Source organism: Typha angustifolia, chromosome 10 (genome assembly GCF_048772165.1).
Source record: "Typha angustifolia cultivar Huaian chromosome 10, ASM4877216v1, whole genome shotgun sequence".
Taxonomy (NCBI): Eukaryota; Viridiplantae; Streptophyta; class Magnoliopsida; order Poales; family Typhaceae; genus Typha; species Typha angustifolia.
In genome coordinates this window covers 6,279,256-6,306,637 of record NC_133248.1, presented here as the reverse complement: position 1 = coordinate 6,306,637, position 27,382 = coordinate 6,279,256, and the positions used below count along the sequence as shown (strand labels likewise).

Sequence of the window (27,382 nt, the reverse complement as noted above, 5' to 3'; positions counted from 1 at the left end):
CCGGATGTGCAAGCAGTAAAAGCCTACAAACCATAATGCACAGTCCTAAAAGTAGATATTTGGTCAACTAGTTATCTGACATGGTTCTGGAGCCCATTTTCTAGGGGTTATGAGCTCAACTCTCATCTAGCCCTATCTAAATATTTAATCCCTATTTCTATTATCTATTATCTATTATTCTGCAATGTGGAGGGATGCACACATCATACAATCTTCGATCTATTTACATGCGATGTATAGAAGCTGAATGCAAGTGTGTGTCTTATGTCTTAAAGGTATAGTATAGATAGTTATTTTATTACCTAACCCAAGTTTTTGGGTTAATTAGGTTGGATCTCTTGTGTATATATATTAGCTAAACTACAGAAAACTTTTTAGCCCTTGATTGTGCATCACAATGCGGAAAAGCTTATCTCAAGTGATAAAAAAGAGTGTCACAACCCGAATATGGAATCATAATCACTATGTACCCCAATAGAGCTTAAGATATACAAAGGCCTTAAGCACTTAATTCCCAAAATCTAAGCAAATAAATAACTACATTAGTATCAATAACTCTAAGTAAATTAATAAACTCCAAAAGGAAATAAAGAAATCCAAAGTTAAACAACCACTGTCTTCCAAAGTCATACTAAAACAACAAACGTGACTAAAGGAAAACTAAAGCCCTAAGTGAAGGTAAATGAGTTCTAGTGCACCGGGTTCATTCACCACGCCGATCAGTATCTGAAATATTAAGAGAGTTTTATGAGAAAACAAAATTAGTTCAGTGTGTGAATCCACCCAAAATGAATGAAACCATAATCCATGAAGAATGATTTTAAAATCCAAAGCTTAACAATTAACATATATAAATAATACCCAACATGCTCATAATATGAATAATAAAGTATGAGTAATAATAACGTCATTAACAAATTGATAACATGCTCAAATTTTATTATGAAAAACTTTTGAATCTCAAATAAATATCATTTTATCATTTTAGGTATGTGCCCATAGATCTATGTCAACTAAAAGTCACTATCAAAATGCCACTCAGGTCATTTCTTTATAGCTGATCCGGTTAGGGTCCTCAAGAAGTGTCACCAAGTGATAAACACACATTGTTTTTTTTTATAATTGTTGAGAGATACTAGAGTTTCTATAAGAAGTCTTTCAATGTAGCATGAAATTGTTATCTAACCCTGCTAAAGTTTCTTAAAAATGTCATCGTAGTGGTACTCTAAAATATATCTATTCCTTGGATTTTTAATTAGATTTGAGTTATCATGAAAGGTTATGGAGCGATCTATATTGGGACTAATTGTAGTTATACTCATATCATGATTTAAGGAACTCTAAAATAGATTTATTCCTTGGATTTTCAATTAGACTTGAGTCATGATGAAAGGTTATGGAGCGATCTATACTAGGACTAATTGTAGTTATACTCATATCATGATTTAAGTTTCGTCAACTAATCTTGATCAATATACTTACAATTTGCACAAAATATAACAATGCACGAAGAGTAATATTGCACAAAAATTGACATTGCAAAATGATAACATGATAACAAAATTCCGTATACATATTTTAAAAAAATGAGACAAATAAAAATGTAAGTAAATCTATTTACATATGGTTCATGCGAAATAACTCAAATCAATAATCCAAGTGTAGGGAAAAATGGACACCTTTATTTATAATTCCAAGTTAATTTAATAATATATATATAATTTATAAAATTAGAACTAATTTTATTCCGGCCAAAATGAAGCTCAAATAGGCTGCAGCCCACTCATGACATTAATATGAGTTAGGCCCTTGGTGCAACTAAGCCCAATCTAGGGCTAAGCTATAGTGAGCTCGGCATATCCCGGGTTCCTTCAACCACGAGTTGGCACATTTTGGTCCTAACAAATTGTTCATCTCCTCTTTTAACGGAAAGGTGGGAGAGCGATCACCACACCAACAACCAAAACCAAACCACACTAACTAGTTTGTTAAGACAAGTGCAATGCACGCGAGGTGAAGGAAGCATATTGAGGTGATCGGCAGCGAGAAGACCACTGTCTATGCTCAGCATCCATGGCGAATGCCAATCTCCCAAATAGAGCACTCCAATGCATTATTCTCGCGGGTTAAAGTGAGATCGATTATTCGGAGATGACCGGGGGCAATAGCAATCACTGGAACAATGCTAAGAGATTGTTGACAATGAGGCTACATGGTATAGCCTCCCTCGAAAGCTCAAGGAACACATAGAGGGTATCGATAGGATGAGCTTCACTAGGTGAAGCTTCTCGGACCAGTGCTGCATTGACTAAGGCCATTATGCGACGAATTTCATTGATGAAGCAAAAGAAGTAACAAATGTGGCTACACTTCATATACTTTATTAAAGTGAAATTGATTTCTAGGGGTAGATGACTCATAAGAGAGTTGCTAGATGGTCTTGACTTGTTTCGGTTATACTCTAACGGTTGGGTCTGACAATCTATACTAAAATAACTAATATGACTATAGGGAAAGCAAAGTCCTAAATGAAATTAAATGAGTTTTGGTGTATCTCATTTATTCGTTATGCTGATTAGTATCTAAATTATTAAGAGAGTTTTATGAGCTAACAATTTTGGCGTAGTAGATGAATACAACTAAAAATGAATGAAAACCATAATCAATAAAGCATAAATTTAAAATGCAAAGCTTAACAATTAACTATAAACAGATCATACTTAGAATCTCATAACATTAATAAAAAAACATGAGTAATAATAATGCAAGTAACAAACTGATAACATGTTCAAATTTTATTTTGCAAAACTTCTCAATCTCAAATAAATGTTATATTTCTCATTTTGATTCTGTGCTCACGGATTCATATCAACTAAAAGTCAATTCGAGATGACACTCTAGTCTTTTCCTTGTAACTGATTCGGTTAGGATTATGAGATGTCATTAAGTGATAAATGTACACTATATTTTCTCCTAACTGTTGTGAGAGATTGGAATCATTGTAGAAAATCTTTTGATCTAGCCTAAAATCGTCCTCTAACTCTGCCACAATGACCTAAGAAAGTCACTACAATAATCTTTGTGTATTATTATCCTTCATGCAAATATGCAAATTGCAAGTATATTGATCATAAGTAACTAGCATAACTTAAATTATATGGGAAGGACTAAAAAGTAGTATCTTCATAGCACAATAGCATATACATATTTTCACAAACTATGAGATGAACATAAATGTGAGTGAATCCACGCACATGTGGTCTACGCGGAATAACTCAAATCAATAATCTAGGTGCAAGAAAATTTGCCATTTTTATTCATAAACAATTCCTATTTTAATTTAACAATATAAAAATTTCTAATATTGAAAAGTAACTTTATTCCAGCTAAAATGAAAACCAAATAGTTGGGCTAGGTTGCAGCTAGGCGGCAATCTACTCACTACATTAGCATTAGTTGGGCTCATTGCCCAACTAACCCAATCTAGGGATGAGCTGTAGCAAGCCCTTCAACTACAGGTTAGGACATTTGGGTCCCAACCCATAGCTCATCTCCTTTCTCGACAAAAAGATGGGAGAGGAAGGTGGTTGTCAACGGTCACTACTATTGACAGCCCTAATCAAGCACACTAATTAGATTGCCAAGACAAGGACAACACAAGCAAGGTGAAGGGAAGCCAATCGGGGCGAGTGATGGTGGGAAGAGCATCTTCCATAGCTAGCAGCAATGGCAGTTCCTGATCTCCCAAATGAAGCCACGAGGTCTTAAAGTCTCAAACAGAGGGCACCAACACTTCTTCTCATATAGTGAAGTGTGACTGACTAGCTGTATGCGGCTAGAGTGTTATGATCGCCTTTGGTGAAGATGATTTTCAATCCGATTTAATAATTTGGACAGAACTCAGCACGGAACATGCGAAGGTAATTGAAATTGATCTAAGTGTTAGATTGACCTGAGTATTAGATATGTTATTCCCTGCGAGTTAAGATCCAACGCAACTGAAATCTCATCGATCGGATGAGTAGATTGAAAGTTACATATGCAATAATGACTGAAGGTCAAGAGATAGTAGAATAGACATAGATTATGTGGTTAGAGTTATGGGAGATAATTATGGGTATGGTTAATGGATTAGTGCTTGAAACTAGATGAGGCGGGAGAAGGGAGCTTTCAGGTATGACAGTGAGTAGAGGGAAGAGAGAGAAGCGACGGAGGATTAACCTCAACCATAGAGAGAACTTGAGTTAGATACTGGGGGAGGAAGGAGGGAGAAGATTGCTCAAGCTTGAAAACCAATTCCAATGATCAATAATCCAAAGAGGCTACTTTTTTACATATATAGAGGCTAGCCAAACATCTAAAAACTCTAAACAAATCCTATTACAACTCAACTTTTCAGTCGTGTGATCGAACGCACCTGAATCGCGTTATAACGGTCAAAATGCATTCTCTGTATGTGCAAAAGCGAATCAGGCGTTCAGACGCACCGGCTAGAAACTATTTTATTTACCTAAAACATAAATAAAAAATTGATATAAATTGAAGTGGTTTCACTATGCATCTAAATCAAGAATTGCAACAATTCACTACGCTTCCCTTACTTTGTCCTCAAGGTGCAAAGTGAGGAAGACAATCTATCAAGTCATCCTCTAGCTCCCACGTTACCTCGTCAATGGGTCAACCCATCCACTCCACCAAAACCTCTGTCTCCAAACGCTCGACATGTTGACACCTAGCCAAGATTCAAATTAGCTCATTAATCTCCTGTTCTGCAAATGACTCGGGCAAGTTAGTCCCCACAATGATATTATGTCCAATCTTCGCCTTCAAAACTGACACATGGAACACCAAATGAACTCTTGTCCCTTTAGGTAAGTTTAATAAATTTGCAACAGGCCTAACCCTCCTCGCCTTGACCCTATAGGGTCCAAAATATTGAAACAATAGCTTTTGGCTCATAATGGGCCTTTTGATAATTTGCCAATAAGGTTGTGCTCGTACATAAACCAAATCTCCCCCAGCAAACTCTCGCTTGCGATGTCCTCGATTATAAACTTGTTTCATGCGGTTTTGAGCTGCTATGAGATGCTCCTTCAATCTCTTCAATGTCTCATCCCTGTCAATCAACTCTAAGTCCACTTTCAATCGATATGCTATCCCTGCTCTATCATATGTTTGCAACATCGGTGTTGTTCGTCCATACACTGCCTTAAAAGGTGTCATCTAAATAGAATGATGGTATGCAGTGTTATAAGATCACTTTGCCTATAGAAGATACCTCAACCACTCTTTTGGCTTCTCCACTATAAAACATTTCAAATATTGCTCCAACCCATGATTGACAACCTCCGTTTGGCTGTCATTCTGTGGATGGTAGGCTGAACTGAGTGTCAACCGTGTACCCTGCAATCTGAAAAATTCCGACCAGAATTCGCTGATGAAGATACGATCTATGTCGGATACAATCGTCTATGGCATCCCATGTAATTTAGAATATCCCGAATAAAAATTTCAGCAATACTCCCAAAGCTGAAAAGTGGGCATATTTGCTAAACGATCAATGGCTACCAACACCATAAAATGCCCTTTAACTTCTGGAAGTCCATCACTGAAATCCATAGATATGTCCGCCCAAATCTGCTCTAGAATAGGAAGAGGTTGGAGTAGTCCAGTTGGTTTCTTAGTTTCGGTTTTGGCGCGTTGGCAAATTTGGCAGTCATTGACGTAGAGCCTCACTTCATCCCTTGCCAAGTGTAACTTTAGGATAGCTGCTTATATGTTCTCAACACTCTTTCATGCCCAGTTGTAGGAGTGTCATGGAAATACTCCAATAATCGCCGTCAGAGCTCAGTATCGACGGGTACAAATATGCGACCCTAAAAATTCAGCAACCCATCTCTCTTTTCAATCTCTTCAAGCTGCCTTAGATCAACCTTCATTTCTTATTACTTTCTGCATATGCAGGGTCAGCAATACTTACAAGTCTCAACTCCTCCAAAAACGGAAAAACATGTGTGGAGTACGCCGCCAACTCCTTTGGTTCTAGGTTGCGCTATAGGGCATCAGTGGCCTCATTTTTTGTCCCCTTCTTGTATAGTATTTTATAGTCGTATCCGATCAGTATAGATACCCATCTTTACTGCGCAGGTGTATGTACTCATTGTTTCAAGAAGTAAGGTAAGCTTTGCTAGTCCGTCCGGATAAAAAAACGTCAACCAATGAGGTAAGGTCGCCATTTGGTGAGCGCATGCAAAATCACTAACATCTTACGCTCGTACGTCGACAAATGCTCGAGCTGTCAGATAAAGCCTTGCTAAGATAGCAATAGGCCGCCCCTCATGCATTAACACTCTTCCTATGCCAACCCCTGAAGCATCACACTCTACCACAAACTGTTTGGTAAAGTCGGGCAATGCAAGTACGAGTGTTGTGGACATGGCAGTCTTGAGGGCTTCAACGGCTATCATGGCCTTCTCACTCTAGATGAAGCCGTCCTTCCTCAACAACGCAGTCAATGAGGCAGCAATCTTTCCATAACTTGCTACAAACCGCCTATAGTATCTTGTCAAACCCAAAAATCCTTGCAGCTCTTTGAGGTTCCTTGGCGTCAGCCATTCTAGCATGCAAGCTATCTTCCTTGGGTCGGCTGCAACACCTTGGGCTAAGATAATATGCCTAAGGCACTCCACTTGTTGCTCTCTCCATAGACATTTGGACAGCTTGACCTTCAACTCATGTTGCCGAAATAGATTCAAGACCTCCTTCAAGTGCTGTAAATGATCCAACCAAGTTTTACTATAAACCAATATATTGTCGAAAAGGACAAACACATACCGTTGGAGGAGTGGTCAGAACACATCATTCATCAAGCCTTAAAACATCGCTGGAGTGTTTTTCAGGTTGAAGGGCATAGCTCGGAACTCATAGTAGCCATCATGAGTCTGAAAGGCAATCTTGTGCACGTATATGAGGTACACTTGAATCTGATGGTACCCTACAGGTAAGTCAATCTTGCTGAAATATGTTGCCCTTACTAACTCATCAAGTAACTCCTCAATAACCAAAATATGATATTGGTCCTTGACGATAATAAAGTTCAGTGTCATGTCATCAACATAGAATCTTCAACTACCGTCCTTCTTCCGCACTAATAAAAAGGGGGAAAAATATGTGTTGCGGCTAGGTTGTATAATCCCTTGTGTAAGCATCTCCTTCACCATCCATGTAATCTCCTCCTTTTGTACGTGAAGGTACATATAAGGTCTCACGTTCACTGGCCCTACTTTCGGTACAATCTCAATGTGGTGATCTGCATCTCGTACCAGTGGCAATCCCTTAGCCTCTTCGAAAAGAATCGTAAACTCCTATAATAAACTCTACAAATCCGCTGAAGTGCTCGATACCTTCATCTCAGATGGTTCAATAGGGGCCAACTACATCATAAAAGCATCACCATTGCGACTAGGCAACCCCAAGAGAGGTTGCAGGTGGCGCCCTGTTGTGGATGCACTCCATCCAATCGCCCCCGTCTATCATTATGCTTGAAGGTGAAGCATATCTCGCTGAAATCAAATGTCACGGCCTCGAGGCTCTACAACCACTGTGTCTCCAATACGACATCCGCGTTGTGGAGTGCAATTGGATACAAGTCCACGACAAAGGTATGGCTCCGAACTCAAACCTAAATTGCATTACATATGTTGTCGGCTTTGAGCATTGTACCATCACCAATGGTGACGTCGAACCCCACCATCGGCTCGGAAGTGAATCCAATCTTCCTAACTAGCCGCTCGTCAAGGAAGTTGTGCGTGCTCCTTGTGCTAATAAGGATATGCATGATATGCTTCCTTATCAACTCGTCCACGCGAAGGGTGCAGATTCGGAGTAGGCATGGAGAGAAATGCTCGCTCTAATCTCCCCCACCTCAGTCTCCTCCACCTTGATCTGCTGCTGCTTCTCCACCATGTCCTCTACAACACCCTCATCATCAATGGGATTATCCTCCTCGGCCGCCCCATCTATAAGTATCACTAAACCAGTTTGTTGCGCACAGTGATGACCTAGCGTGAATTTCTCGTCACATCTAAAACATAAACCCTTGGCCCTTCCCTCCTCTACCTAGGCAAGTGTGAGAGTCCATACAGGGGCCCTAGGAGTTGTCTTCACATCTAAAGAAGTGCAAAAAGAAGGTTGTGGTCCAGCCGCACCCAGGTGGGTCCTTAGAGAGTAAACTAAGCCGCTAGGGCCGGCCGGTTTCATCTGCTGCTTATTAACCCATGGGTGCCCTCTAAGTGCTCGATATTTGTCTTCCATAAGCAAGGTGTTTTCCACTGCTTGCCCCAAGTTCAGCTATCGCAAAGCACGTACATCAGCTTGAATTTCTTCCCTCAATCCAGCAATAAAGGTGGCTTTGAGTTGCCTATCCGTCCAAGTGGTACACAACGACTAGACACCTGTTCGAACTCTTCTTAGTAAGCTTTCACTATTGTCTTCTGGATCGTCTTTGTCAATAAAGCATCAAAATCCTCATACCTCGATGATCCAAGCCATTTATAGATTAAACGACAACTCTTCCTAAGTTGCTATTCCTCTATGCATCGTCACCGAGTGATACCACTGTAATGCTGCATCCTCCAAATGAAAAGATTCAAGGAGCACCTTTTGATCTTCTTCGATGCTATGGAAGTCAAAAAACTACTCGACGTGGTAGAGCCAATCCAGTGGGTCACCTTCTTTGAATTTGAGAAATTCCAACTGCACCGTTCACCCACGGATATCGGTATCCTGGTTTGGATTGAAGCGAGCTCCAGCCCAAATCAGGAGAGGATGCTCCTTGAGCCATGCCATCTCTCTATGGCGTCCTCTCACAACAACCATGATGCTATCTTCTTCCTCTTTCCTCTCAATCTAGAGATCATCATTTTCTTCGTCGACAAACTACGCTCATCAGCAAGGCTCCACTTTCCTCAGTTTCGGCATGGTTTCTCTTCGTGGTCCTTGGTCAACCGGTGGAACCATCATAGGGGTTTCAGGGGTGGAAGACTTGGATACTTTTGGTCCTCGATTTCACTCCTCTCAAATCGCCCGCAACAACGCAGCCATCGTTTGACTCAAGGTTTTGATAGTTTGGGCAAGGATAGTAGAGAAGGTTTGTCCTAATGCTTCAATGGACCTTGATAACATATCAATATTCGAGTCGACAATGGTAGATGGAGGAGGAAATGACGCTAAGTGCGCATGGTCCTCTTGCCCTTCGTTGCCTGATGTAGGATTTGTAGAATTTTGTTCTTCGGTGCGCATGGATGTCTCCCCTTCTTCTTCTCTTCTTTGGGCCACCATGGATCTAGTGGTAGATGCCATTGCGGATGCATGCCAAGGAAAGCTGGCTCTGATACCAATTTGTTACGATCGCCTTTGGTAATGATGATTTTCTATTCGATTTAATAATTTGGACAGAACTCAGCACATAACTTGAGAATATAACTGGGATCGATCCAAGCATTGGATTGACTTGAGTTTTGGATATATTGTTTCTCTGCGAGTTAAAAATCCAACGCAACTAGAATCTTATTGATCAGATGAGTAGATTGAAAGTCACATACGAAACAATGACCAAAGATTAGGGGGTAGTAGGATGGACGTGGATTATGTGGTTAGGGTTATAGGAGATAATTATGGGTATGGTGGATGGATTAGTGCTTGGAACTGGATGATGTAGGAGAAGGGAGCTTCTAGGTATGACTGGACATAGATGGAGGAGGGAGAAGTGATGAAGGATTAACTTCGGTCGTAGATAAGAACTTGGGCTAGATACTAAGAGAGAGGAAGGAGGAGGGAGAAAATGACTCAAGCCTAAAAACCAATTTCAATGATTAATAATCCAAAGAGGCTACTTTTCCACATATATAAAGGCTAGTTGAATATCTAAAAATCCTAAACAAATCCTATTACAACTCAACTTTCTCATCAGGCGTTCGAACACACTCTGATCATGTTCAAATGGCCAAAATGCGTTCTTTGTATGTGCGAACGCGAGATCAGGTGTTTGAATGATCAAAATGCATTATCTGTATGTGCAAACGCGAATTAGGCGTTTGAACGACCTCGTTTGAACGCCATCCATTTGTATTTGAATGCATTTACCAGAAACTATTTTATTTTCCTAAAACATAAACAGAAATTGATACAAATTGTACCACAACATAGAGATGGCGATGGCCGGAACCATTCTGAGAGACCGTCTATAGGATGCTATATGGTGTAGCCTACCTCAAAAGCTCATGGAACCTATGGAGGGTATTAAAGTGACGAGCTTCACTAGTTGAAGCTTTCTAGACCAGTGAGACACCAACTTGAGGTCACTAGCGGTGAACTTCGTCGATGAAGCAAAAGAGGTAAAAATGCAGCTACACTATTATATACTTCACTAAACTGAAACTGATTTTAGGGGTGGAGGACTCACCAGAGTCTCTAGATGGTCTTTTCTTGCTCTGGCGATGCTCCGCCGGTTGGATTTAGCAATCCAAGTTTTAGTGAGATAAGAAGAAAGAAAAAGAGAGAAAGAAAAGGGATGCTTGTGGCATGGAGGGAGAAGAGGAGAGTGAGGATTTTGAAGAGAGGAATTTATGGTTACCACAATTTCCCCATCTAATTTCCCGAGTAAATTGCAATTTTCCCTCTCCTAACCATAGGGGTTACAAGGGGCGAGAAAATGACAACTGGAGCATAATAATTGAACATTTAACTATAAAAGACTAAAAGTCATAAATTTCATAGCTAAAGCATATGATTCTGTCTAAAACATCTGAAAAAACTAGCCAACTAAAAATTTTGGAGCCCTATTACCAAGAATCAAGTGCTCTCAAGATGAAAGATCTAAAGAAGTAGGTCCCTTAAACTCTCAGTTCATTTGTAGCGTGTGCACGAAGAAGCTATGCATATGTGTGTTATATAATGAGTACTGACACATATATCTGTAGAAACCATGAATTAAGTCACAATTACTTTATTTCAACAAGAAGAAGAGGTTCTGGTAAAATCAAGTTAAAGAAAGTCATGTAAGCAGCCTTGGATGCTTGTTAACTTTGATCAATTAAAATAACTTGTGGATATAAATAAAAAATTAAGAAAGAAACAAAAAAGGTTTAAAACCACCTGCATCTTAGAATTGTCTGGAAAAATCAAGACTCTAATTACTAGGTCATATCCAAATTCTATTTTATACGAGGTACTTGTAGCATATATTTCTTATTGCACAAGTGAAGCAGCTGTATCCCCACCATAATGAACATCACAGGGAGTCAAGAAAGTAAGATATTGATTTGCCAAATTAAAAAAACTTTGGGTTATTAACTCCTCAGAGTACTTGAAATACTCACAGGAATATGAAGTAGCAGAGAGAATTGGCCCTATTGTTTCGAGATATGCACTTGAAATGTTGGTCCTGAGGTGCTGTAAAGTTCAAACTCACAAGTATGTCCTTTTCTAAGGTTGTTTGCTTTGGTGAATTCTTCCCAGCCACTGATAAAGCCAACAAACCTGTCACTTTCATGGTAAAGAACAGGCCAAATCCTCATGCATGGGTCCCTCAGTGTGATCACCTTCCTTCCATGTTTAATCTTTCCCAGGCGAAATGGCAATCTCTCGCGGAACTCCTGCAAATACTATTTAAGATTATTTAAGATACTACACGTAAATATGGATGAATCAATTAACTAGCAGAAACAAAATGAAATTGAGCAATAATAGCCTATGTAGACTGGCCCACGTAATTCATAAGTTGGGTTATCACTTGATTGTGATCTTATATCTACCGGTTGACTATTGATTTAAAATGTCACTGCGGGATAGAGACCAAGACCCTACCTCTCATGCTAAATCCACTTATGATTTGATATTGGACGTACTGTGCCGCCGCCCTATTATTTCCTTCTCTCTTGTCCGCTGCGTAGAGATAAGAAAAAGGAGGGCCCACGACTAATTTAGGGTTTAGTGATTGGTTTAGGTTTAGGTTTAGGTTTAGGTTTAGGTTTAGGAGCCCAACTTGGGCGAAACTAGTAGTCTTCAGGTTCGATTAGGCCATCTAATTGACCCAAATGGAGTTCATGTTAACTCTTAGCTAACCATTGCGAACCATAACACCATAATTTTCTAAATTAGACTCAATTGAGCTCAACTGAGTGGATCAATTGAATCTTATCTACTTGGCAACTGGTTTTACGGACTAACTTCCAATGAAGATGGCAGGGTCACCAATCGAACGGTCAGTACTTCACGTCACTATTTAATGTCCTAATTGATCTGACCATTTTACCCCTATATTAGCATGCATCCAAACATTGGAAAGATTAATAATTGGTAGACTTATATAATGTTATGCTACATCAACAATCAAATTAATAAAAATCGTTCTCTAATTTTAGTAAAAATAATTCAAAATTAAAGAACTTTTGGGTTATTACAAGTATCACGGGATGAAAAAGATGATTTAGCTTCATGTTGATTTCTTTGACGAGATCGCTATAAGGAAGATCTTCAACTATACAAATTTTTACTAGATGAACCATCTAGGGCAGGGCATAAACATCTGCTTTTGGGTTTGGATCAGGAATGTCTTTTTGTGGTCCTTAAGAAGGCACTTGATGAGTATCAACATCATCCCAGGAGGTGGCTCGTGATGAATATCACAGGATGAAAAAAATGACGATTTAACTTCATGATGCATCCTATAGGTGGCTTGTTACTTTTTAGTGCATTACATTTACTAGCAAAATTATCAAGCTTCTCTGACGAGTATACTGAATCTTAGGTACGTCTTATAAAAATCATTTAAGAGCGATGGTTTTATTTTGATAAATTTGTGAACAAAATCATATTTATTTTAGTTATATAAATTAGATTTACGTGTATGGTCAGGTTACATAGTCCGGGTGTGATAAATGAACAAAATTATAATAGGAGAATCTACTAAAAGAAACTTAAGTATCGTCCGAATGAGATAAGTGGACAAAATCATAATAGGAGAATCCACAAAAGGAAACTTAAATGTTGTCCGAATGTGGCGTTTGATAGAAGCACGCAAAACATAAAAGGAAATTCATAAATCTGTTCAAATTGGGAGTTTCCTTTAGTGGATTCTCCTAGTATGAAAAGTTGATGTTTCCTGCCTCTATATAAGTGATTCAAAGGTTTAGAATAAGACATCTAGTTCAGGGGATTAAAGTAAATCATCTATGAGTTCTTAGATCCCTCACAAAGCATATTTCCTATCTATTGTGAGGAGTATCATCTACACATGTCCGAGTGCTTGTGTTTCAACAGAAGATGATCCAAAAGCAACAAAGACGGTATCTACCAAAACAACATGAAAATTGAAGAGTTGATCCTTAGCTCGAGTGCTTACCAAAAGGAGACGATCTTTTCCACAAAAATAGTTAAATATGTGATTCCTGTTAGTTAGTATCAAGAGGGTTTTAAAGTAAGTCTTGTTTTTATTGCTTGATATAAGATTGATTGACTTTGGCTGGGTACACGTTAAAGAAATCATGTCATTGTGTTTTGCCGTGTTTTTACTTTTCCCTTTCTTACTCGACTTTCCATCTACTACTCTTGCTCAAATTTTCTCTCACTAATTTCAGCTCAAATTTCATTATTAGAGCAGGATCGGATTTCTTAAGTGTTTTCAGTTTTCAAAATTTGATTCATATTCAGTTTCTAAACACAGTGGACTCGATTTTCACTTTTCCTAAACCAATTAGGATTCTGTCTCTGACTTTTTGACTAGTGATCTTTATTTTTCATATCTCTAAACATAGTCAAAGTAGGAAATCTCTGCCCCAAAATTTCAATCATCTTACATATGCCCATAATATTGCGAACAAAACTAAGCCATTAGTATGAAAAAATTAAGGTGAAGTGAGGAAAGAAGAGAAGTATTATATAAGGTGAGGGTATTCGCTTTGATACAAAACTAATGTAGGACAAATAAGGGGTCTTACTTGTCCTACAAAACTAATGTGGATCTTTTTGTAAAGATGAATAAACTAAGGTTTCTAGTTTTGGCCGATCCCTAAGCAACAGCATCTACTGCTGCTGAGAACTTGAGAGAGGGAGAGAGGGAGAGAGGAGTGAAAACTAGAAATAAGTAAAGAAAAAAAAATTAGAAAAAAATTGAGAGGGTATTAATTTAGTAAAGTTTAAATTATTTCATATTTTATTTTGATTTTTGCTTATATTTTCTAGTTACAAAGTTACGATTAAAAACATAAAATATCAATGGCTCCAAAAAAGAAGTTATATGATACTGACATTGGGTGACAACATTATAACATTATTAGGCAAGATAAAAGGCGTGTTAAATACAACTGGTGTAAAAAGAAAATGAGTGATAGTGACAACTGTTTGAAAGAACATTTGGCTGGAAGGCAAGAAAATATAGCAACTTGCACTTAGGTCTCCTTGGAAGTTAGAAAATAAATACTGGCTTATCTAATTAGCAAAAATAAGTGATACTTTCTCTTATGAAGTGATAATTTCTCTTAATGTGTCTAGTCTTATGATGAAGGACTACAATGCATCCCTTATGAAGTGATACTTTCTCTTAATGTGTCTAGTCTTATGATGAAGGACTAGATTTCTTATCATTACAATTACAGAAGTATTGTCATACATTAGAGGGGTTGCATTCAACTAAACCTCACCAAAATCATTTAGGACAAACCTCAACCAGACAACTTGAGAAGTAGCTTCTACTGCATTGACATATTATGTCTCTGCAGTTGACAGAGCAACACTTTGTTGCTTTACAGAAGCCCAAGAAAATACTCTTGAGCCAAATGTAAAAGCATACCCTGAAGTACTCTTCATGTCATCCTCACATCCACCTCAATCACTGTCATAATAACCAATCAATATTGTTGATTTTCCTCTTTCATATTTAATGCCATAGTCCAGAGTTCCTCGTATATATCTGAGGACCCTTTTAGCAATTCCCATGTAAATTTTGCTTGGACAATGCATGAATCTTGAGAGTAGACTGGCTGCAAACATGACATTTGGTCTAATTGCAGGGAGATATAATAGACTTCCCACAATGCTTCTGTATGAATTAGGATCTGCTGCTTCACTTCTATCATCTTTCTTTAACTTCTCATTGACTATTAGTGGTGTGGTCACTGATTTGCAACCTTTTAGCCCAAATTTCTCAAGAAGTGTTTGAGCATACTTCTTTTGGTGAATGAAAATATTGTTAGAACTTTGAACTACTCCAATTCCCAAAAATTGATGCAGCAATCCTAGATCAGTCATCTCATACTTCTTCATCATGCCCTTCTTGAACTCTAACATCATTTCTTCATTGCTATCGGTGAACACAATATCATCCACATATATTGACACTATTAGAGTGTTTATATTGTTCGTCTTGGTGTACAATGTAGCTTCACTTGGGCTCCTTTGAAAACTATTTTCAGTAAAATAAGAATCTATTTCTCCATACCAAGCTCTAGGAGCTTAATTCAAGACATATAAAGCCTTTTTTAATTTGTAAACTTTCTCTTCTGCATCCTTGACCACAAAACCCTCAGGTTGATCTACATAGACCTCTTCTTCCAACACACCATTTAAAAATGTAGATTTAACATCAAGCTGGTATAACTTCCAACCCTTCTGACCTGATAAGGCAATTAGTGTTCTGATGGTGTCTAATCTTGCAACTGGTGCAAAGGTTTCATTGAAATCTACACCAGGTTGTTGAGCATATCCTTTTGCTACTAATCTTGCTTTATTTTTTTTTGCACTGAACCATCCAAATTAAGTTTTGTCAATTTGACACCAATGACTGGTTTGTCACTTGGTCTGTCAACTAATTCCTATGTTCGTTTTTTCTCAATCATTGACATCTCATTCTCCATTGCTTTCTGCCAGGCAACATCCTTCACTGCCTCTTCAAAGTTTTCTGGTTCTACAACATAAAAATTGCAGGATGCATATATTTCATTCAAACTTCTAAACCTCACTGGTGTTGAGCTGGGAGTTGAATTTTGTGATCCTAATGCTTCATGAGTGGTATTTATAGCTTGAGGGGATTGAATTGGAAACTGAACCGGACTTATAATCTCACCAAATTCTGATTCATTTCTAGCATTTTCAACTTCACTATCATTGATTGGAAAACTAATAAATCGATCTGAATTTATTTCCCAATTCCAATGTGATTTCTCATTGAAAATCACATCTCTTGACAAGATAACTTTACTGGTTTTCAGATTAAACAACCTATAACCCTTTTCACAGCTAGCATAACCAACAAACAAACATTTTGTTGCTGATTCATCTAATTTCTGCCTTAATTGTTTAGGCACATGAGCATAGCAAATAGAACCAAATACTTTTAGATGCTTGACTGATGGTTTTCTTCCACTAAAAGCTTCAAATGGAGTTTTTTTCTTCAATGCTTTGGTTGAACACCTATTCAACAAATATATAGCAGTATTAATAGCTTCTCCCCAGAAATGATAAAGTATTTTCTTCTCATGCAGCATTGATTTCGCCATTTCAACTATTGTTCTATTTTTTCTCTCAGCAACTCCATTTTGCTGAGGAGTGTAGGCAGTAGTCAATTGTTTCTCTAACCCCATCTCTTCACAGAATTTATCAAACTCATTTGAGTTGAATTCACCTCCCCTATCACTTCTTAATCTTTTAATCTGGTAATCACTTTGCTTCTCAACCATTAGCTTGAACTTCTTGAACACAAGAAACACTTCTGATTTTTGTCTCAGCAAATACATCCAATACATTCTTGTACAATCATTTATGAAGGTGAGAAAATATCTATTTCTAGCTAGAGTTGCAGTTTGCATAGGTCCACAAACATCAGAGTGGATGAGTTCCAAGGGTTTGGAAGCTCTCCAGGTTTGATCTTTGGGAAATAATTCTCTATGTTGCTTCCCAAGTGCACAACCTCCACAAATTTCATCTGCTTCATGATTCTCCGGCAGACCATACACCATCTCATTTTTCTGTAAATTTTTCAAGCTTTAAAAGTTCAAGTGCCCTATTCTTTTATGCCAAAGCCAAGTAGTCTCCATAACAGATGCTCTCATAGCTATTGGATTCAAATACTTCAAGGAGAGAGAGAGAGGAAAACTTCTGTTGCCCTTCATTCTCACCTTAGCAACTAGATTTTTTCATTTTTTGTCTTCATAAATTGATGCTGCTTAATCTCCAAACACAATGAAATAACCATGCTCCATCATTTGCCCCACACTTAGTAGATTTTCATCTAAACCAGGCACTAACATCACTTCTTTAATGCGCCTCTTACCCTTCTTAGTCTGGACTACAAGAATTCCTTTGCTAGTTGCATTCACCAATACACTATTACCCATTTTCACCTTTGATGTGATATTGATATCTACATTGATCAGCAATGTTTTATTTCTTGTCATGTGGTTACTACAACCATTGTCTAAGTACCACACACTGTCATCCTTTACTATAGTTGTAGATTGACAAGCAAAGAATACACTGCCTTCTTCTTCATTTGTTTGACGTGCATAGTTAGCTTGTTGATTTCCCTTTGCAATGCATTCCTTTTGCATATGCCCAAATCTATTACACCTTTTGCACTTTGGTTTACTTTGAACCAGCAAACACCAAAATGCATTTTGTCACAAATTTTGCAAGTTGTTTTAGGTGCATTAGTGGATTGTTTTGATGTAGTACCACCTTTTCCTTCCCATTTCTTTTTTTGTTTTTTTGTTTTTGAGGCTTCTTGCCTTTGTTGCTAGAACCTCCATTAGATTGCTCTTCTCTAAGGTTGATACTCAAACCTTGAAATGCATTCTCTGTAGTTGAGTCAGAGTGCATCTCAAGTCTTTGATCAAAAACCTTTATGGAGCTCATAACCTCCTATACACTTAGCTTCTAGATCCTTTGTCTCTTCAATAACGAAAACAATAGATTCATATGACCTAGTTAAACTAAATAGAATTTTCTGCACAATCCTTTTATCAATTATTTGTTCACTAAAACTCCTCATCTTATTCACAATATCAAGCAGTCTAGTGAAATAATCCTTGAGCAATTCATTTTCTTTCATTCTACTATATTTAAAATCACGTTTGAGAGTTTAAAGTTTTATAACTCTTACCTTCTCATCTCCTCTGAACTCCTTCTGTAAGACATCCCAAGCTGCTTTAGCTGATTCTTCATTTACAATCCTTGGAAAAATATCATCTAAAACAACATTCTAGATGAGACCAAGTACCTTTGCATCTTTGGTGATCTTCTCCGTCAAGGCAATCCTCTTAGGTATACTAAGCTCCACCTCTTCTTCTTCATTTTCAAATATTCAAAACCCTCTTCTACAAAGCTCCACAGATCATGGGACTTGAATATAGCCCTCATTTTAATCTCCAGAAATCATGGTTATCTCCATTGAATATTGGAGCCCTGAGATCTGAACCACTACTAGAACCCGCTATCAATTTTATGAAATCGATTTGCAGAGGTTTCGCTCTATGAAATCTCCCCTACTAACCTCACAACATGCCCAGATGCACACTAAATCAAAACCATTGCTCTGGTACCATGCTTGAGAACAGATTTGTAGTATATATTTGCAGTGAGTGTGTAGTGTATTGTAGCTTAAGAAAGAAAGAAAGCAAAGGAATGAAGAATGTTCTATCTTCTAGATTGATCTCTCTTGCAATTTCAGATGAGTCTGGTATTTATACAAGGTGTAAAAAAATAGTGATTTTTTCACACCCATACAATTCTCCCAACTCTTTTACTATTCCAGCTGTCCTAACATCTAATCATACACTTGTACCGCTCTCTAGACATTAAGATCATCTAGGAATGTAGCCATATAAGGCTTTGCTTGGTTAGCAAGAAATTCAATTTTTGTTATTTTGTTTGAGTCAGCTACAGCTTGTAGCTTAACTACCAACAATGTAAGCCTCTAAGACAAGTTCTAGTTAGAATCGTATAAGCTTTTAGGGCTAAGTCCAAGTAGAACTCATTATACCCAACCTTTATATATAGAGGGGCTGGCTGGACTTTATTAATCCAAGCATCCGAGCATTGAAAAATTATTTTAGTGTTGAGTTTATCTTATCAGTAAAAGTAAGATAATCTAGAGGTAGAAGTAAGTTAATTTGTAATAGTTTATTTTCCTAGGAGTAGTTTTAAGTTAGAAATCCTAATTTTACCTCTAACCTATAGCCACCATCATCTCTAGCAGCCACCCTACTATACGATCGTCCACCACCATCCTTGGCCATTCACCACCACCCTTGGCCGTTCACTATCACCCTTGGCTGTCAACTACCCTTCGATGACCGCTGTAATATCAGATACTTACCGTTCTTCCCCGTTCTGATCTTACTTCACTATTTTAATTATATCTTTTTATTCAGACATCAGATTAACGTGAAACTAGAGTTATTAGAACCCTATCTCATGAGGCTACCATCACCTGAAATTTCATAATTTTCTTACCCCCGGATCGTTCCAAATCTTGTTCATAACATAATTGATGCATAATCCTGTATATATTAATAATAATATCAACGAGCAGAGTGAGGAGATAATGAGGAGACAAATAAGGAGGACAATGAAAGAAAGCAAAAATATGCAGAGAGAAGGAAACTTTCAAAGATCTAGATCAGTTCATATACAATGAGGGAGAGAATATGGGAGCATCCTTTGAGACTCCTAGTATTACAGTAGAGTCTGGAAATATTGGACCAATGAAACATATCTTCTCAAAAGGGGTCATACACAGACTTTCATTAAGACATCTCTTAAAGGATTAAAAATGTAAAGAAATACATTAGTAGGGCTATCTCTAAATTTTTATTTTATAATTATATTTCTTTCAATATAGCTAATAATCCTTATTATTCTATAATTACTATGGTGGATGCTATACAATTAGTAAGGCCTATTATTCTACCTCCTAGTTCAAATGATATTATTACCAAATATCTTGACTTAGAGGTAGATGAGCTTTATACTTACATTGAGACATTTAAACAGTATTGAGATAAATTTGATTGTATACTAATGTTTGATAAGTGGTGAAGTACACAAAACAGAAGAAATATAATTAATTTATTAGTATACTCAAGCATGGGAATAATATTTTTGAAGTTTGTGGATGATACTACTCATTTGAAAAATGTGATTATATTTGTCAATTGATGGATGAGGTGGTACAAGAAATGGATGAAAAAAAAATAGTCTAAGTGGTTACTGATAATGTGGCCAATTATAAAGCTGTTAAAAATTTACTTATGATAAAAAAACCTTATTTATATTGAGCATCATATGCTGCATAATGTATTGAGATAACATTAGAGGATATTATAAAAGAGTCTGAAATTGACATGGTCATACATAAAGGTTAGATGTTGATAAATTTTATATATAACCATGGTTAGGTTCTTAATTTACTTAAGCAGATAACTGGTGATAGAGAGATCATTAGACCCGGCGTTACTATATTTATAACTCATTTTATAGCCTTAGAAAGAATCATACACTACAAAGATGATATTATGCGAATATTTACATCACAAGAGTAGTTTAAAAAATTAAGAATATGAAACCTAAAGATAAATTTTTAGGTAAAACTTTGAAGAATATGGCTATTGGAAATGCAATTTGGGGTGATATTATAATTGCTACCAAAGTATTCGAGCCTCTTGTCAAAATATTATAACTTGTAAATAGTAATGGCAAGTCTGAGATGAATTATTATATAAGGTAATAGACGTAATAAAAGAATCAATAAAAACATGTGGGCTAAAATTATAGAAAGTGGTTTCTAGATGGAACAGATAACTACACAGAAATATATACGCTGCTGGTAGGCATCGTTTTAAATTTTAAGTTTTAATTTACTAATTTATTTTTATTTATGAATATTTAAAATTTTGAATGCTTACAAATTTTAAATTTTTGCATGATATTTTTTTAATCCAAGGTTTCAATTATCTATAATTGACAATAATGATAGTGAAATCTTGTTAGGAGTTAGGAAGGTAATCAGTAGGCTTAAGCTCGATATTTATAAACAAATTCTTTGCAATAAAGAAGTGAGTTATGATTCAATTAAATAATTTTATTACTATTTGTTTCAAGTTTTTACTTTTAATATAGTATGTAATAATATATTTCTAAATTCAGATGCAGAGATATAGATTGAGAGCTGAGCAATTCAGTACTACTAAAGTTGCTGCAGCTATATCTCATAACACTCCAACTAAATGATGATCTATCTATGGATGGAAGGAGGCACCAAATTTGACACCAATAGTAAATAAGATTTTAATTTAAATTGTTTCTCCATCACAGTGTGAAAAAAATTAGACTACTTTATTTTTAATCCACATTAAAATACGCAACCAATTGATAATGAAAAGATTAGAGAAGTTAATTTTTTGTCATTATAATATGAGATCGAAGGAGAGAAATTTAAAAAGAAAGGCAAAAAATGAACAACTAATTAATTTAAATCATATTTTGAATAAAGAGGACAGGTTATTAGATTACTAGACTAACTCATGGTTAGATGAGATATTGCAGGAGACCATAATGAGGATAGATGCTAGTACAAGTCGTTCAGCAATGAGAGTTAATATACCTACCAATACCAATCATAATCCTGATGATACATCTGGTGGTGAGATCGTCTCATCTACATTTGCTAAAGAAAGTCAAGAAGACATAAAGTTTGAAGACAGAGAAATTGAGGATGTATATGCATATCAGCAACATTATCATAAGAATATTGCTTCTTATGATTATGGTAAATCGAGTATTTATTGTTTGAAGCCATCACAAGATCCATATGCTAGTTATCCTCAGTATTCTCAGACACAAGATCCATATGCTGATTATTATCCTCCTTAGATACAAGTCACATAACAAGATCTATACAATATGATTAGTATGATAGAATTACTTTTTGGAGTAACAAGTTCTAGGCATTATTATTTACAAACTTATGGTGATTATGAGGACGAAGACCATAGAAATTTATGAGAACCAGTTCGATATTCATCAAAATTTTAAATTTTTAGTAAGTTAATATATTTTTTAAGTTTCTAGGCTTCATATGTGAGTAATTTTTATTTTTTTTATCTTTTTGTAATATTTTTCTAAGTTTTTAGAAGTTTCTCTATATTTTTAAATATTATTTAGAACTTTATATATTTAAAAAATAGTCTGATCAGATACGAATGGCCGATATAGTCAATACATATAGTTTTTTCTTCGAACAGATGATACTGATCTCGATCCTAATATTGAGAACCTTGGAATAAACAAATAAGGATAGAAGATAAGAGATAGAGTAGTATTGTAGAGAGAAGAAAAAAACAGATATAAAGAAAGAGAGAGATAACACCACGCACCTGGTCAAAAGAAACTTCTATTTATAAAACCATCGCTAATTACATGTTTTAGACTTTGATAGGAAAACCTAACTTACTCCTAAAAAGCAAACTTTTAATCTAATAGGACTCTTTAGATAACATATACAAACCCTAATTTACACTATTTAGGACTCATTCAAAAATAATAATGAGATATTCATTAGGTAACATTACTGCTACAGTACTTACGCTACAGTCACAAATAGTACGTTATTGCAGTATTTTGCTACAGTAAATTCAGGAAAAAATAACATTATGACAGCATTTGGTTAGTGTATAAGCCTTAAATACAAATAAAGGGCTTATGTACATTTGTATAAGGAGAGAAGTATGATAACTTTCCAACACCCTCTCACCTGAGATAGAAAAATGTGCATAACTTAAAAAGTATGCATGCTGAATATACTTAAGCACAATTCAATTTAAGCTGATGCTTTGATTCTTTTTTCTAGATAATATGGGAGAATTTACAAATAAGAGAGGCTTATGTACTAACCAAACACTACACACAATTAAAACTACATGGAATCTACTAGGCCTTCATCCATCAACTTCTTTTCTTTGTCGATTGTTTCATTGCACTAGCTGCATCATGCCTACCATATATACAATTTTACTCCGATTTGTTTGCAAAAGATTAAAACTATTGCAGTCACTGAATGTTCTTAAAGATTTGCAGTAGTTCATAGTGAGGGGAAAAAGTGAGAACAAAAGTGAGAACACTTTATGCTTTCCACTTCGGGGTTAGCTTTTCACAATACCAAGTTGCAACTAATGGCTAGAAAACTATTTGAATTTATCCTATGATACAGCATAAAGTTTCTACAGGTACTATAGAGGCATGTGCCTACACTTTCACATGCCTATGATTGTATGTATCTAGAGTGAGGAGAGAGAGAGAGAGAGAGAGAGAGAGAGAGTTGAGTACAATATATATATTATATATATCATATTTCAACTATAATCATCAACTACATAATAAATGCATTAAACATTAAATCAGATTAATGAAGAAATTAATTTTAAGCATGAGGTTCAGTTTCTAAATTCTAATATGTGATAGTGTTATAGATCACTCACAAGCCAAGATTGTGCAGTTACTGCCAAGGCAAAGCTGGATTTTCCATGATTTGGTAACTGAATGTCGATAGGATCCATTTGTTCAGTTTTGACAACTGCAAAAGAAATTCCTGCACATATATTGTATCCTTTTCCAAGTCAATCTTTAGCATTTGACCAAGCATCTTTCTACCATATGAAAGTCAACATTTAAACTAATTACTGGTTAGAGAATAGACAACTTTCACTCCTAGAAATCAATTTAGAGATATCAGCATCATTTAAACTAAGATTATCAATTACCAGAATCACGAATTTTCTGTTCCATAATGTCAGAATGTTCATGAAGTACCGACATATTGCTGATGATTTTAGGATCACTTTCACCAGAACTGACGGACCGACCTTGTTCTTTGTGGAAACTAACCAGTGGAGCATTTCCTGAAGCTTGGTTCTCCACTGTTGATGAGCCAACTCTGATAAGCCAAAGTTCCTAGAAAATAAAAGGCAATGGAAATATATACTTATTTAGGATTCTTAGAAAGTTAACTGACCATTTTTAATTCCAAACTGAGTGTCGTCGCAGGATGACATAAGAGTTTCCTTTTCATCATTATAACATTTAAAAGCACATGCACTGGATAGTGCTTCAACTTGGTTTTCATATGGTGAGTAATTTTTCTTAATAATCGCAACCTTGTAGCCTGGAGAAATAGTCGCATCCTTTGCATTGGCATTAAAAGAAATAGCATTGTTACTTATAATTAGTTTGTCTGTGTCTTGTTTAGCTTGTTCACAAATTTTGATTTCCTTCATTGGAAACTTATGTGTACTTATCTTCGAAGAAGCCAGATTTTTGTTCTCAGGGGAATTGACATCTGAAGTTTGAGGCCTAGACCTTACAATTCTTTCTTTCTTATCCCTTTTGACCGATGTTTCTAATCTGTCTCCTTTTGAATAATCCATAGTCAAACATCCATTGGTACAAGGATAAGTGACTACTGCCAAACTAGACTGACTCTGCTTATTGCTCTTAGTTTCTCTGCATTCTTTAGCTAATGCAGTCTGAGATTCTCTGAGATTATCACGATGACTATGTGACATTTTGTCATTCTCAAGGAATTCTGCGTCTTGGGAAGAACGTTCATATTTGACCTCCTTTTCCAAATCTTTTTGGGTCATTACCATTCTGTCCATATCCACATCAATGTCTCTTGCAGGAATTTCACCAGATATCTCTAAATCTATAGCATCTTCATCGACAATGTGTGGAAAATCCTCAGAGAATCTTGTCATGGATGCTGTTTCCAACTTTTCAGAGCTATTTGTAGGACAAGGAGGCCTATTACTCTGATCTAGATCATCTCCTGCTCCTTCATTGCAGCAGTTCCCAACAGCCATTTTTGTGCTTGAGATATCATGATCTGTCATGCTAGTTACTTTTTCAGCTTTTGGTGGAATTTTGACAGCAATGCAGAGCTTCTCTTCAGAGGCATCCAAACTTTTCTGAATCTTTCCTGAACTCAACTCAGTTGATGTCTTCACTTTTTTACGTCTTTTCCTGTTACGATTTCTTTCATTTTTCTCACACAAATGTAGTCTTTCACAGGCAGAAGCTGCAAAAATTTGTACTGAAAAGAGTAGCTTCGTAATGTGCTTAAATACCACAAATTCACCAGTTCTGATGGAATGATCCAACACAAAGTTACGCCATCCGTATCCAAAAGCCAAGGAACCATCTACTAAACATGTCTTAACCCGCCAACGGTGCCCATATGAATCTTCAAGAAAAATGATCTTATCAACCAAATCTCCTATAGTTCGAGCAAACATGGGTGGGATGTACTGCAAGTACCATCATATCAAGTGAGGCAAGAGACTTATAAAAAATCTCAATGGTGATAATTGTGATCAAGAATAGGAATTAGTCTGATAAAATTTGGAAATGAAGATCCATATTTGTTGAATACTTGAAATAATTACTGCCACAATCATAATCAAACTTATTCACATTAAGCAAAACTTCAAAACACAAACATTGTAATAGAAATAAGCTGGAGAAATATGCACATGACTAGAAAATCCAGATTGAACTTGAATCACTACAATCCTAAAAGATAAGTGCCGCAGAACTTCCCCGACATGTGCCATGCCCATATGGTATTGGCACCGGCACCAGGATTATCCACAATACCTTGAAGTGCCAATTTTCAACCTTAAATTGTATTCAACCACTAAACTTTCAACAAATTTGAGTGGGTATGTCAGAACATTTAGAGACAGATTATCACTTTCATTCTATGGAAACAATTTTCCTTGAATCGTGGGCATGAGGAACCTATTGTCTAACGTGATTGACAAGTATCCTCATAGTGTTTTAGCAAAATAGTGACTAAGAGGATCTTTTTTCCTCCATTGAAGTTATCTGTTCCTTCTCTCTTGTCTCAATCTCTATTCTGCCTCTCTTTCTCCTTTCTATGCTTGTCTGGCAGTCCTACTCTACACCACCAAACCACTACAACTGGTGCACAAGAAGCATAGACTTGGAGAAAAGCTCGCTCAGGTGTTCCTTCATGAGAGGCGATACCTCTACCTTCAAAAGCAAAAGTGATAGTTTGCCTCTCGCCTCTTAGGTTCAATTTTCTCCAAATTTTGTGAAGTCTAACATCTGTGTAGTTTTAAATTAAGTTTTTGAAGGTACCCTTATAAATTTCACATCTCCATCTATATCTCTCCAAACCTTGATTTTGCATGGATACCGTTCATGTTACCTTTTAAAACTATGAGTTAAAATCTGAATCAGTTGACATATGTTTACATAAATGATTAGCCCATTACCTAACTACTTAAGCTGCTGGTCATCGGATTATCTTATATGATATCAGAGCCTAGCTTTCTAGATGTCTGAATTCAAACCTCACTTAGCCCAAATTCATCTGTCATCATTTGGCCTTGCGCATTGTGGAGGGTCGCACACATGCCATTGTCTTTCATCTTTCACATTAAGTGTATAGGGCCGCGGAGCGTGTTAAAGGTATGATATGTACATTATTAGTCCACTGCATAATAGCTTAACCTTTCAGCTCAACTGGTTATCTAACAAGATAAAAAGACAGAAATGCCTTCCCATAGGGTACATATATATATATATGCAAATAGTTGAATTTAGAAGAGAACATAGTTGAATTTAGAAGAGAATATATGCAAAAGAAGACTTTCATGGCGTCAAAGTTCTCTTCAAATTGACTGTCTTCTCAGATATAAGCTCAAAATGGTTCAGACCCATATCTCAAAAGTTTCATTTATGTGAATCCACCAAAGAAACAAATAGAAATTCTTTGAAACACCAGCTCATAGCAAAAGGTAGAAGTGCAGGGGAAGGAAACGTCATACCAGGGCCTCAGAGAAATCACCGATCATGATTTTGAAGAAGGATGGTGCGGCAGAGACAGAAGAAGAAGGCAATGCAGAGGAGGACTTCCCACGAGTCCCCAGGCATTTCTTTGTGCATTCTTTACTTTCTTTCTTCTTCTTCTTTGGACTGCTCATCTTCTCCTTCTGGATCTCCCCTATTTCCTCTCTCTCCCCCCTCTCCCTTCTCCTACTTGCTCCTAAACACCAAGAACCCAACTCTCTCCTCTTCTGCTCACTGTTTTCGGGAAGCAAAGCGCAACTTTCCACACACGAAACCGCTGTGGGCTGCTGCAGTGTCTTCTCCCATCATTCTGAGCGTAAAATAATAAATGAAACGAGCTCTTCCTCGTGTCATCTCAAAGCAGGGGAGCTTTTTTACGGTTACCGGTTGCGCGCTCTTCAACAATTTCCCTCGCTTTCTTGTTTTTTTTAATATGGCGCACATTTTTATTTGGTTTTTC

At 36.7% G+C, this 27,382-nt stretch overlaps 1 protein-coding gene across 2 annotated transcripts; it reads right to left on the bottom strand.

The window, feature by feature from the left end:
* Window positions 1-466: 466 nt before the first annotated feature.
* On the bottom strand, window positions 467-27,163 carry LOC140769057 (B3 domain-containing protein Os01g0905400-like). 2 transcript variants are annotated; one of them, XM_073109598.1, is made up of 6 exons: window positions 26,901-27,163; window positions 24,062-25,352; window positions 23,811-23,966; window positions 23,529-23,638; window positions 11,379-11,663; window positions 467-726 (listed from the first exon to the last, which is right to left on the bottom strand). In XM_073109598.1, exons 1-5 carry the CDS (start codon window positions 27,054-27,056, stop codon window positions 11,409-11,411), a joined length of 1,968 nt encoding a protein of 655 aa, XP_072965699.1. In that variant the 5' UTR covers window positions 27,057-27,163; the 3' UTR covers window positions 467-726; window positions 11,379-11,408. The 2 variants fall into 2 exon arrangements, with proteins under 2 accessions (XP_072965699.1, XP_072965700.1); XM_073109599.1 differs by having other exon boundaries at window positions 11,379-11,654.
* Between the last annotated feature and the right edge of the window lie 219 nt (window positions 27,164-27,382).

Coding starts and splice junctions, on each gene's coding strand:
- LOC140769057 (XM_073109598.1), bottom strand. CDS start 27,056: ATGAGCAGTCCAAAGAAGAAGAAGAAAGAAAGTAAAGAATGCACAAAG. Junction 25,353..26,900: donor GTGATTTCTCTGAGGCCCTG/GTATGACGTTTC, acceptor TGGTACTTGCAG/TACATCCCACCCATGTTTGC. Junction 11,664..23,528: donor TAACTGCACAATCTTGGCTT/GTGAGTGATCTA, acceptor AATCTTAAATAG/TATTTGCAGGAGTTCCGCGA.